At 41.1% G+C, this 13259-nt stretch overlaps 1 protein-coding gene across 1 annotated transcript; it reads right to left on the reverse strand.

The window, feature by feature from the left end:
* Positions 1 to 550: 550 nt before the first annotated feature.
* LOC113235071 (YJU2 splicing factor homolog) lies at positions 551 to 7822 on the reverse strand. Its single transcript, XM_026470626.1, has 5 exons — positions 7690 to 7822; positions 6791 to 7003; positions 5404 to 5578; positions 1651 to 1828; positions 551 to 1044 (listed from the first exon to the last, which is right to left on the reverse strand). Exons 1-5 carry the CDS (start codon positions 7711 to 7713, stop codon positions 618 to 620), a joined length of 1017 nt encoding a protein of 338 aa, XP_026326411.1. The 5' UTR covers positions 7714 to 7822; the 3' UTR covers positions 551 to 617.
* Between the last annotated feature and the right edge of the window lie 5437 nt (positions 7823 to 13259).

The raw sequence follows: 13259 nt of genomic DNA on the forward strand, positions 1-13259 counted from the left end.
CAAGCTTCTAAAGATTTCTTCGAGGGTAGCGCTCTCGAGTATAGCTTCGGAGATAACGGGACTGAGCCGAAGATTGTAGAATATATCGGCGGTGTATTGAAATAAATTATGTATATGAGATTGACGCGAGTTCTATATACTGGTTATATAGGGATCGCAGTGTGTTAGGCTGATGAAAGCTTTCGAGTAAAATCGCAAAATATAGAGGTAATCACAACTGTCGTTCACTTTCTCAATTATTTGGTATAAAAGTATACAGGAGGTCGATAGTAGAAAACCCCAGACGGAAGCCGGCCTGCTCCAGTGGGTGATTTCAATTCGAAGAAACTAACTTGACTAAATATTATAATAGGTTAACTTAAGCAGAAACACCGAGGTAAAGTAACGAGTTTAGAAAAAGATTGTGACAATAATTGTGTATGATGACGTAATACGAATCCTAAAGCTGTAATCATTTGATAGCACTACGAATTGAATTTTCATAGGAGGGAATTAAAATTTTCACATAAAAGATCATAAAAATTGGAGTAAATGAAGCCCATTTATTTACAAATCACCACATGTTCCATAAAACATACTTCTTATGAATCACGTACACAAAATGATAAAATGCTCAATCATTCACTGTCACTGCCTGAATAGTTAGCCAATAGAGAAAGTCCCGATGCCACAGGTGTATCCTCCTTGCTTGAAACCACCGTTGAAACATTTGGGCTGCTGTTTGAACTTTCTTGATTCTTATTTGTAACCACTGTAGCATTTGTTGTATTAGTGCTTAAATTTGTTGTAACCAGATTATCGTCAGTCACCAACGATTTAACATTTTTAGAACTGGTCGCAGTGTCCACTTTTTTACTCCTCACAAGATTAGCCAGTGGTCTTTTAGATAAAACTCCTATGCTTTTGTTCCAAGACTCCTTTTTCTTTGCCTCAGTTTTGGAAGTAATCACTTCTAGTTTAGAAGTCTTAGCTGGAGGCTCATCTTCTACATCTTCAATAATCTCCTCTGCTACCACTTTCTGTGACGAACCAAAGTTAATTGATCTGAAAAAATATTAAGAATAATTTACCGTAATTGCCGCACTCGACAGACACGTTAGGTAATCGCAAATCATCTAAAAACCGAATATTCCGGCCATCATTTAAGATAGTTAATCTAAAAAAGTAACAAAGCGATAAATTTTGTTGGGAATGTTTTTTCCAAGTATCACCAGAATGGCAATTAATTATGTTTTCCTAAAAGAGAAGACAAACTTTTAATTTCAAAATATCCCAAAAATGTCTAAATTGGACACTCATCATTCAAACCACATAGCTTCATGTTATTATGTAGCTGACTCAGTGACAACATAATTCTAAACAAAACATGAATAAAGAATGATCACCCTGACTAAAACTGGAAAAAATATTTCCCAGTGCCAAAGGGAACAAATAGAACGAATATAATCATCAGATGGAACAACCGAGAATAATTGCTCCATAGTCGCTTTTTCCATTACCTGCGTAATCAAGGAAAAAATTATGCTTTGTAACATCTACTGTGACGGTAGTGTGTGTGAATTGCTACTGTGTATCGCACGTCATATATAAAGAGAAAACTGTCTGTTATCACTTCACCTTAAATATTATAGTAATTGCATGAATGATTACTTGATAAACTCATTGTCCTCTTTTTCCTCCCGCGCGCGTCGCTCCTCAGACGATTCGGGCTGATACTGCTTGAGCATGCTTTCATAGTCAACTGTCCGCTGCCGCCGATTAAGCTCTTTCAGCTCCTCTAAGCTTTCAAGCAATTCTATTTCTTGTTTAGACTGCTCCGTTCTGTACTCTAAAATGAATAAATAGTGAAATAAAATTAAAAAAATTCTGAGTTTTCGATCTTTGTATTAATAATTATAACAAACTAGTGGAGTAATTTCACAAAAAATAATTGAATATCAATTCAATAAAAATTTAATTAATAGTGAAATAAGTTGGAATTTTCTACTTGTAAATTAATACAAATCCTACAGCAGCAGCCAAAGAAAAGGCGGAGAGGTAAATTTGATTAGGACTGAGAATCCTTATCATTCTTTCCTTAATCCTTATCATATTGTAGGAAAGGATGGAGGAGAAAAGGGGAGGCATTTTTAGCCAGCAAAACAATAGTAAATGTTTTTTATTCTTCTGCAGAGTAATAACATATCTACTAACTAAACATATCACGTGTAACACTCATACCCGGGGTCTATTGAAAATTAAATAATAGATCCGGTGCTGGTTATGTACGTGCCTAAAATTATATAATAACTAATATTCGGCCGTTATTAAAATATACGTGATCGTCTAGCTGTGATGAATTAAGATTGGACCCTCTACGTTGTGTAATTTTTCATATGGCAAGAGTTTCAAAACACGTCGCGAAATCATTCAAGAGCACAGGACAGTAAATAATTGCCGTAAGGTAAATAGACCTTAATAGCCGAAAATAAAATAAACAGTTGCCGTTTAAACCGTTCATGACCTATATAACGAGTAAACCCGACTTCGAAGAGAGCTTTAGGGTAATCTTTTAAGTCTAGATGAGGTACCTATCTGATAAACGATACCTGGCCTCCCAGCACCCTTATAGCCAGTCCTGTATGAGGTTCGTTAAAAGGTCAACCTAAGACCCCGATCCTCACACCCAACAAAGCCTTCAGACAGCTAATCGACCTTGTACTCGTATAATGCCTCAGTCTCGTTTATACCCTTACGCGCTCCTTACAAAAACATTCATTCACATTCTATAAATAAAATAAACATGCAAGTTACGCTCCCTAAGTTACGCTTTGCATTTACGTGGTGCTATTTAACTATGCTTCCCTACTTTGAAAGCCGCCGCGGATGTCTGTGTCAAGAACTAGAGGGTGATGATGAGTTGTGCAAGGTAGTCTGAATACCATTTGAATGCGTCTAACAATTACCAATCTGTGATCCCCTTACACAAGCTTACAGCTCTAACCAGACTTCACACAAGGGGCAGAGGGTCAAGGGTTGTCTATAGCCGAGACGACGTACCCCAGAGACCACTGATTAAAGTTATAAACACCCAAATGATTCAGGCGTTGTATGTGCGGACAACGTGCGCAACCTAAGTTGGACCCTAGTACCTGATGTAATGCTGTCCAGTTTGTCCGGGAGCTAGTCTCAGCCAGAAAACCTTCCTGCGGTGTGTTAGCTAGTGAATGAGTAAAAGTTTTGAGTGAAAGTGTGGCATACCACACTTTCACTCAAAACTTCTAAACTTCAAAACTACATAGTACCTAGTGCATGTAATGGAATCGAACTGCTGAGATCATTCGGCTTCCGAACCGTTTACCCAGGCCGACCCCACATGTGCTGTTGTGTGGTTTAGAGTAATTGTGTCTTTGTGTACTGTGCAAGTAAAACCTACTAAGGTCTCTAGTTTGACACAAACGAGAAACACAAAAGCATACGAGATGTGACACAGTGGTTGCAATGAAACAAACAGAGCGGAGGAAATTTTGTTATGAGATGGAACCACTCTTCCCCTTATATCATTGAAAACGCAGTGACACTCTAATTTATAAAGCATTTAAAAGCAGGCAGATAGAGAAAATATATACCAGATTATCACTAACTCTCAGTTCATTGGCACTGTGACTAAACTTGGAGCCTAACTCAATGCAACTTCGCACCATGAAAAACTCCGTCGATTATGTTCTAAAATTACGAATAAACTGCCGCGTCTAAATAAAAAATGTGATGATAAAAATAAGACAAAGTCAGCACTCAGCTACTCGCCCCTAGGAAAGGAAAATCCTAGACATAGTTAGTTGAGCAAATACACATACTTAACAATACATATAAATATGGAATTGGTATAAAATACATTTAGGATAATAATTCCTACAGTACTTGTTAGCCTCATGACCGTCAATTCCTATCTCAGTATGTAATTTAAACTTAGCTGCCGGTTTTGATCATCGTCACGTCGCGCGTGCTAGCCAGCTCTCGCGTTCTCCGCCTGATATACAGTTTCCGCGCCCGCGTCAAACGTTACGAAAGAGGAGGAAACCCAACTGCCAATTTGCGTTATAAACAGGATCCAACTAAGTACTTAAATCCGCGTGCGACACGATAAGGATCCGGTTTTCGACCGTCCCCGAGCCGAGGCCCAACTCCGCGTCCCGAAAAGCTAGGTACCCAACTGACGTCTCCCTGATCCAAGGTTTTCGCTCCGGTTTCCGATTTCCCTCTCCATTAACTTCACCATCCCCGTTTTCGTGCACACGGTTCCTATGACCAATAACCGAAATTCTCTTTGTTCTAAAGGGGTGGCTACATTATAACTGCCTCCGTGGCCGAACGGTTACCATGCCGGACTGCCACGCAGAGGTCCTGGGTTCATTTTCTCGCGAGTTTGGGTGTCATTTGTGGTTGTCTATGTGTGTGTCCATGGCACCCGCGACACAGGGTTTCCCTAGTGCGGGGCTAGGAGTGTGTTGCGTTATTATTATTATTATTAGAGTTCTATTTGTCAAACTTTCTTTAACACCCACCGTTTTGTCAATGCGCACATCTTATTTATAGGCATCTGGCGTTTATTGTTCTTACCGACTCTCGTTACATTTCTTATACAGTACTCTTCCTCATAAAGCAATAGTGTTCCCTGTCATTTAGTTTTATGCCGAGAAATTGTGCAACAAAAGCCCTTTCCAAAATTATGCTCTTTGTTTATGAAATGACCATTTCCGTAACCTTTGTCAATTTCGTGAGGGCGAAACAACTGTCAAAAACATAAACGCAATTATTTGAACCCGTCTAGAATTACTTTATGGTGCACATGTGCGTTCGCTGTAGAAAGCTTAGCAATAAATCGTAGTTTCTTTACTACTACCTAATTTCTTCTGACGCAAGCCAGTAATGTTTGCTAAATACGTTATATAATACATAACAAAAGTTATACAGTCAAGGAGTCCTACAGACGACGGTTAGACACGGTAGAATTCATAATCACTAATTCTTGAACGCATTTACACAGAGCAATCATAACTTGGCATGGTTTTCGGTAAACGATGGTCAACTCTGAGGCTTAAATATGCCTAGGTTTAAATTTGCACTGAAAAATCATGAAAACAAAAACGCACTGTTTATTGACTGGTTGTATCTGCACCATGCATGTATTTAATGTTCCAAGTAGTTTGCGCAGCATGAATGCCAAGTTCTGACAAGTTTATCATATTTAAAAGCTACATGCATTTTAAAAGTTATCCCTTTTTAATGTCGAACAAAGGAGTACTGTCAACATTTTTAGGTTATATATAACACATATTAATTTAAATGTGGGGTACTATACAATTTAAGACTCACTTAAAAAAGTAAAGAAAGTATTAACACAAATACAACAGTAAAACATACCCAACAATTTCATAGGATTATTAGCTTCCTCCTCTTTCTGCTCATCTTGTTCCCGTTTGGCTTGCTCCTCTGCCAACTTGAGCGCCATGAAGTTCCTCGTAGCCCCAGCCTCTATCTCGTAATCTGTGTTCTTAGGGTCAGTCTTAAACGATATCTCTTGAAGACATCTTGTGCACTAGAATTCAATGGAGTTTGTCTTTAATGTCTTGTGTACCATTTGTGACAATGATAATTGAGTTAGACTATTTTAAATTATCTTTTACATTTAAACTTAATTCTACATAGCACTGTATCAATTGATTATGTGGTTGCATGGGGACCTAGATAATCTTGGACACACAGACTTAATGCTGGTATATTAGACTCATACATTCAAATGCCTAGGTAATAATGTAGGTAGACATCAGTGACGAGGCATCTATATAACTCGATTCCCACCGACTTGCCTACAATTGTACTCATATTACCAAAAGATTGTACTAAACAAAGCGTATACCCCACCACTTAAAAAACATATTCAAAATTTAAATGTGTAATAACTTGTCCCAATGCATCTCAACCAATCAGCATGTGATAAGCAGGTGATTCTGCGAGTTCTGTTTCATTCAAGAAATCTATGCACTCCCATCAAAATATTTGCAAATAACATTAATATATAAAACTTAAATATAAATAAAATATATAACACATATAAAACTATAAAACACATACACAAAATACTATAACATTTTAAGAAATGGTGACCAAGAAGCTGGAATAAATTGGGTTACGTCAAATAGCATTCAAATTTAAAAAAAGGTTTAAACAAATTGCAGTTTAACATGTTATAATGCCAGAATCATTGCCAGATCTAAAACTTTCTTCAAATAATGTAACAAAATTATACGATAAATAGTATCATATGTATCTATATCTATTTAGGTGTTCTTTTTTAATAGGGCTACATAAAAAATGTATGTAGAAGGTCATGGTAATTTGTAGGTAATCAAAATAGCAACACTTAGCATTCATGAGTTTGTTTACTATCTAACTTGCATATTGCGATGGGCAGCATAAAATGTAGTAAATTACTTTCAGAACTAGTATATAGCATAATTAATTTATGAGTAGAATAAGATAACCAGTGAAATTAAGTGAACTAGTATATTATGTGCTAATAAGTGTTATGTATAAATGTCGTCATGGCGCCTTTATAACGGGAAAATAAATTTCTGTTAAAGTATTTTTTGTTTCTTTGAAAAGTTCGGCTTCACCAAGGAAAATTTTCATGTGTCACCACTGGCACAATGTACATGAGTATTTTCAAACAACTATTTAGAGGAAGTACACAATCTAGTTAATAAATGAGTGCTTTATCTCATATAATATGTACTCAATGTCAACTTACTTTGATGTAAAACCTATAAATCCTGATCCCCATGTAGTCCTCATTCTCAACATCTTCTTTCCGTGCATTGAACTTTTTCCCCTTGTAAATATACTCGCCGCAGGTTTTGCAACGCATATTGAAAGGAGCCATAAGACGAACTGTATACTGTCTGTTTTTGGCCAATTTCATACGTGGAATCTTCGATGGATCGAAGTCCGGAGGATAATATTTCTGAAAACATACATGAAACCAACCATTAAAAGGATAAAGTAATGACAACGGCACATCAGACTACACATTTTTGTTCTAAAATTGCCTCCAGTTAGGAATGGGTTTTATATATCATATATAGTTATTGAAACTATATATTGTGCCATTATCAAATAGGTATCCAATATCATTTATCTTAGAAACATATATAGATATTGCTGCACATCACATAATTTATAGCGATGCCAAATCGAGCCGAGTGATTACCGAGTGGATACCTACACAAAATCATATTTTCCAAAGTATATACCGATATTGCTTAGCATCAGATATTCACTGAGTGGATATCAATGCGGAACCATTTTATTGTTCGTGTTCGAAACTTTGGTCCGCATTGCTCTTGTAAAACTATACCCAATAATATATAATTTCGAAATCCGATTTCGAATATCAGTAACGGCAACGTATCAACGCAGTGCGCACGCGGGCTGTATTCATGAAGTTCCAGAAAATATATAGTTTCGAAATCCGATTTCGAATATTGATATATATATAGTTTCGATACGATATTCAGAAAGAGCTATATTACCCATTTCTACCTCCAGTGCAACGGAACAAGATACATCAATGTGTAGCTTGATGTGCTGGCGTGTGTACATACGACATCGATGGTTTTAATAAACAAGTCCAATTATGCTAATACTTACGTTTAACACTTTTCGTTCAGACATTTTGTATGGACTTTAAGTATTTATTTATTAAACGAGAAACTATAATAGGTATCTAGTATCCACTTATGTGAAAGATTTTTGAATCACAATATTTACTAATTTTACAGTGGCTGTAAAGCAAAGCAGAACACAAAGTAAAAATAAATTAGTGTAGTGTAGCAAAGAAATATAGGCACTTCCGTAGAATTTGATAGAAATTAAATCGTGATTACATTCCTCATGAACTCATGATTCACATGACAGTGACAGTCATTTTTTTTTTGGGAAAGGCAAAGGAGACTGTCTATACAACCAAATCTACTGTGCATACATTTTCCGCCAAGTCTTTTTTTTATAAAGGCTCCAGTACACATAGTCTTATACTATACAGGTGTAATCGTTAAGTGTGCCTAGGCGATTATTCCTTAAATCGAAAATACGGTACTTACGTAATGAGTAAATCGCCATCAATAACTTTTTATAAATAAAATTAGAAATATCCAAAATTTTAACATTAAATTCCCTCATACATTAATATGACATTCTTATAGAGAATTTAGTTTTCCTATTGTAGGAGGTAACATTAAGTCAACAGATGACAAAACTGATTTAAATAAAGTAATAATATTAATAATAATAAAACTATCTTTTAATTATATAATATAATAGCACAGTCAAGTGTTTGGTCAAGTGTGAGTTGTCCATAAAAATGATTTTTTTTCAAAATCATGTAAGGATCATTTCATTGTATAGGACAAAAACATCGGGATGGCAAAAGGTGTCAAATTTAATCAAATGTTTTTCATACGCTCTCATACGTTTCTTGTCACAATATTGAATATTTCTATTTATTTAAAAAAGTTATTGATGTCGATTTATTCATTAAGTAACGTACCTCGATATCAATTTAAAACTTTTTATATCTCTTATATTTATGGAATAGTCGCCTGGGTATACTTAACGATTACATTCTGTATACCCCACTATAAGACCATTCCCATTGTGTATGGGGGGCAATTGTGCAGGATGGCGGATAATTGCCAGGAGACATTGGATCGTGTCGCGAAATGACATGTTGTTAGTTTTTCGACCACACTTCAAAGAATCATGGCGTAGCGTGGCCACTGGTGTTCACACAGTTGCCCATTGTTGAATTCGTTGCCTTCCAGCAACGGGGTAGTTCGTTATCAATATCCACCACCGTCTTTTACGCCAGTTTTCTTTTATTACTTTGTTCCGGTACATACTTCTATAGTACTTATATGAAGTAAATAAATAAATTGTCGCGGCCGAGGTTACTCCGGCGTCCACCTTAAGGCTGCCTTTCCACCAGAGATGTGCGAGGTAGCGAGGTGGTGTGAAGATGTTTAGCGGCGCTGTGAAACGGTATGATGTTTTCCACAAAAGCTGTGCGAGGTAAATAGGCGGTAAGAGGACATGCAGCGGCGAGGATGCGTTACGGACTCTTTTCAGCTATGCGCGGGCGGGGTACAGTGCGGCGGGGTGCTGGCGATATGTCAGTGTCAGTTAGTGTCATACTTTCAGTAGCTCTAGGTTCCTACACCGTTTTGCGCACTTTCCTCGCCCGCATCCCTCACACATATTCCTCGCACACATCTCTCGCTACTTGGTATATACAAATACTTAGCTCCGCTAACCTTTTTCCACCGGAGTTGCGCTAAGCGAGGCTAGGAAAATGAAGTAATGCTATTGATGGATTTTTTCGTCACTCACCGCCTCGCTAAGTCGCACATCTCTAGTGGAAAGGCAGCTTTAAAGCGTCGCCAGCTAACATTCAGCGTTTACCACTGTGTGAAAATGAATACCAGTATCGCCAAGAGGCGATGATCGCCTATCGTGGCGCATAGCGTGTGTGGTTCAGTACTGGGCTTAAGAAGATGGAAATAAATAAAGGAAGTACTGGACCGTTGACGTCAACTTTCTTCGTCCAAAAAAAAGACAAGTTTATCTACTGCGCGAATGCACGCGGTGAAGGAGCGCCCTTAAGTAATCTGTGCTCATAACAATGCGAGACGACCTGCAGTTTGATTTTGATTGCCTCTCCCGAGTGGTCTTTTCCGAGTCGAGGCGCATAATTGCGATTCACAACTGGCTGATCGGAAACTTGACATTTCTAATTGGAACAATAGTTGATTTAAATTACAAATTAGAAAGATATAGTAGGATCAGGTTCATCTTCTCGCTCAGAAACCCATGTGATTTCGATACTACCCGATCGGATCGATTCCGATTTGAATTAAAACCAGGTGCCTTATCATGAACTCTTATTACAGTTCAGTATAGGTTCGTAATGACAAAAAAGCGGGATGGTGATATATACTTCATGTAGCGCTGTCTCACAACGATTCATTTTAGGTCCTAAACTGAATCGTTCATGAGTTCATTCTTCGAGTGCATGGTAAGGCTACAGGACGCTGAAGACGGAAATTGTCCTTCTAATTTGCGGACTCAATGGTAAGTAAACCTGCATCAAGTAGACTAGATTGTTATAAGCGGAGCTTTATTATATTCTCAACAACCATATTCGTAATCGGCAATTGAATTCGTTATCCGAGTCAGAAAATATGACTCTGAAATTACCGACGTATGAATACGTTTGGAAATTTGATAGGTCTGCGTTGCAGCGAAAGCTATGAGATTTAAAATAAAGTCACTTATCCATTGACTTACAAATAAATGGACGACGGGTCTAATACAAAAACCACGAAAAAAATGTCCCAAATCAACCTATTCGAAATTTAAATTGTAATGTCATCGCAGTATCGCGCTGTCAGTCGAACAAATGAAGACTAAAGCGGAGTTTGGCGCTCTGTATACGATTTTAGCGCCTTACAAGTGCGGACACTTTTTAGCGCGGACCCGACGTCCATATAATTGTAAGTCAATGCACTTATCGATTTCTTATTTTTTCGATTACAATCGACCCTGCGAGATTTGAGCACGAACAGATCGAGTCTGCGAAACTCTTGCCCACTTGACTTGCAAGAGTTTCCCGGAGCTTTCCTGCACGATTTAAGGCGGCCGATTGCCCACGCCCACTCTTTATCGGTCACCGGATCAGCATCTCCCGGCTGCTCCGCGTCCTCGCCGGGAGGACTCATTCGAGTCGGGACGAAGTCCAGCAGTACCGAGAACAGTCCGTCCACCACCCGAGTTAGTAGCTCCGGCTCTAGAGAGGCTGTGGAGGAAGCGCGGCGCATCTTATTTCGGACGGCCCTGTGCGGCCTCCCCACGGGTCCCTCTCCAGGGTGGCCAAAGATTCTAGGTGAGCGGAATCCTCGGCCCTGGCAACTTCCACCGCGAGAGCCGCCTTGGCCTCTTGGAGGGCGCGATAGTAGTGGTCCTCCTCAGCCACCGTGTGCGACCTCCTTCTTCGGCACCTCCCGTACGCCCTGCGGGCATGGTTACTGGTGCCGCGGAGAGCTGCGGTCTCCGCAGACCACCAATAGACCTGCTTCCTGTTGGAGAGGCGCTTGACCCTCGGCATGGCTGAATCGCACACCTCTGTCATTGCACCACGGAACCGATCAACCTTTTGATCTATACCAAAAGTGATCGGTGAGGGCGCACACCAGGCCTGCACAGTCGCGGCTTCCTCCGCCATCTCCCGGTCAAGTCGGGACAGGGACCACCGTGGGAACTGACCCCTTCCTCTTCTGTGCGAGCTGGTCTCAGACGGTCGTGAGTGGCGAGGTGGAAACCCTCATCCGGATGTACAAGTGATCGGAGAGAGTCTCTGTGTCCTCTAGAACCCGCCAGTCTGACACGCGCTCGGCCATGGCAGGAGTCGCAAATGTGATGTCCACAATGGACCCTCCCTGTCGCCGCACACATGTGTTGACGTGGCCCCGATTTAGGACCTCCAGTCCGACCGTCGCCACCCCGTCCGCTAGCTCTGCCCCCTTGACGTCGGTGTATAGGGATCCCCACGCGTCGCTTTTCGCGTTTAGATCCTCCATTAAGAGAACCTGTGCCGGGGCGGCCCTCCTGATCACCTGCTCCAGTCTTCCCAGGAAGCGTGTGAATTCTGGCAGGGTACGGTTTGGGGAGAAGTAAGTCCCTATCAGAACAACCTCCACCCAGATAGCCGCCACGTACCCCGGCCCACGTTCCTTCAGGAGGAGCTGAGGATGATCACCTGTTACCGACACCGCCACTGCCATCTCATCCTGCGTGTCCCCAGCCCAATTAGGTTGGGGAGGGACGAGGTAAGGCTCAGTCACCACCACTACGTCGATGGACCACTTCGCCATAGACTGCATAAGCAGATCCTGAGCTCTGCCGTGTAGGTCGCCGATCTGTGACCCTCAGTCCCGCATCGAAAACACAGGGTGCTCCGATCCACAGGGCCCTTGTGTGCCCGGTACCCATGCACCGGAAGCACCTCATGGGGAGAGGGTCCTGTGCCCTAACGTGGGCTGACGACCACCTGACCAGAAGTCGTCCCGCCTCGACCAGGGTTTTGGCGGCCACAACCGGGCATTGAACCAGGGTAGACCCCGTTCCGTCCGGCCTGGTGCGGATGCCACCCACCCTCACCTGCTGTAAGGTGCATCCGCTCTTTGCCGCTACCGCCGTCTGCACGTCCTCCGGCCCCACCGACTCGTCCAGACCCGAGACTATGATGTCGGCTTTGGGGGTCGGCCTGGAAATTACGGCCACATCGCCAATTATTTCTCGCAGTTTCTCTGCGCGGGCATCCGCTTTGGTACCGCTATCAAAGCCCGGCACCTCAATAATACGTGCCCCTGTGACCGTGTTACGCACCCGCACAGAATCTGGGCCGACCGTGTCAAGCTCCAGTCCAACCGTTGCCCTCTTCAAGGCGTCCTTGTAGGACACATTGTGCTCTGCGGCCTCCGGTGTCAAAGTAATGACCACCGCTGTCGACTTCGGGGTAGTCATCTTTGTGACCTTTCGCGCTGTGGTCCTGACGCGGGGCGTGACAGGACCAGTCGCAGCAGGCTGAGTGGGTCGTTTCCGCTTGGAAGGCTTGCGCCGTACGACATCGGTCCACTCAGTGGACCGAAGTTCGGAAAACAAAATTCGAGTTTGTGATAGGTAGGTAGGTAGGTACCCATAACTTCAGCCGAAGGACGTCCACTGCTGGACATAGACCGCAACAACCTGTTATGGTCATAGCTAAGTAAAGCAGCACTGTGATACTCGTGTGTGGGTGTCTTTCCATGTTTTATAGTGTGGTTCTTTATAATAAAAGTCTCAGTCGAGTCTAACACTTGTAAGTAATATAAATGTAAATTACAATACAGCACGGTGGCGGCGGCCATCATAGACAACACAAGAGTACTTGTCATCGACAAGATGCTATAAAATAAAGATACCCACACACGAGTGTCACAGTGCTATTTTACTTAGCTATGACCATAACACAACCCTACCATTTAAATTAATAAGCCAATAACCATTTTCCAAAGCCATAGGCCATCAACCATTTTCCAAAGCCTTAGGTCATTAACCTCTTTCCAGACATTTTCAAGGTTTGGTTAGCCTATTACAGCGTTTAAGGCAAAGGTTTAAAAAGCTTA

This window comes from Hyposmocoma kahamanoa, unplaced genomic scaffold, assembly GCF_003589595.1.
Source record: "Hyposmocoma kahamanoa isolate Upper Pololo Valley unplaced genomic scaffold, ASM358959v1 87, whole genome shotgun sequence".
NCBI classification, from domain to species: Eukaryota; Metazoa; Arthropoda; class Insecta; order Lepidoptera; family Cosmopterigidae; genus Hyposmocoma; species Hyposmocoma kahamanoa.

Excerpts from the sequence above, each read along its gene's own strand:
- LOC113235071 (XM_026470626.1), bottom strand. The coding sequence starts at position 7,713 with ATGTCTGAACGAAAAGTGTTAAAC. Across the intron at positions 5,579-6,790 it reads TTTATAGGTTTTACATCAAA|TGCACAAGATGTCTTCAAGA; the intron begins GTAAGTTGACAT and ends ATTGAATTCTAG. Across the intron at positions 1,045-1,650 it reads GAGGACAATGAGTTTATCAA|ATCAATTAACTTTGGTTCGT; the intron begins GTAATCATTCAT and ends ATATTTTTTCAG.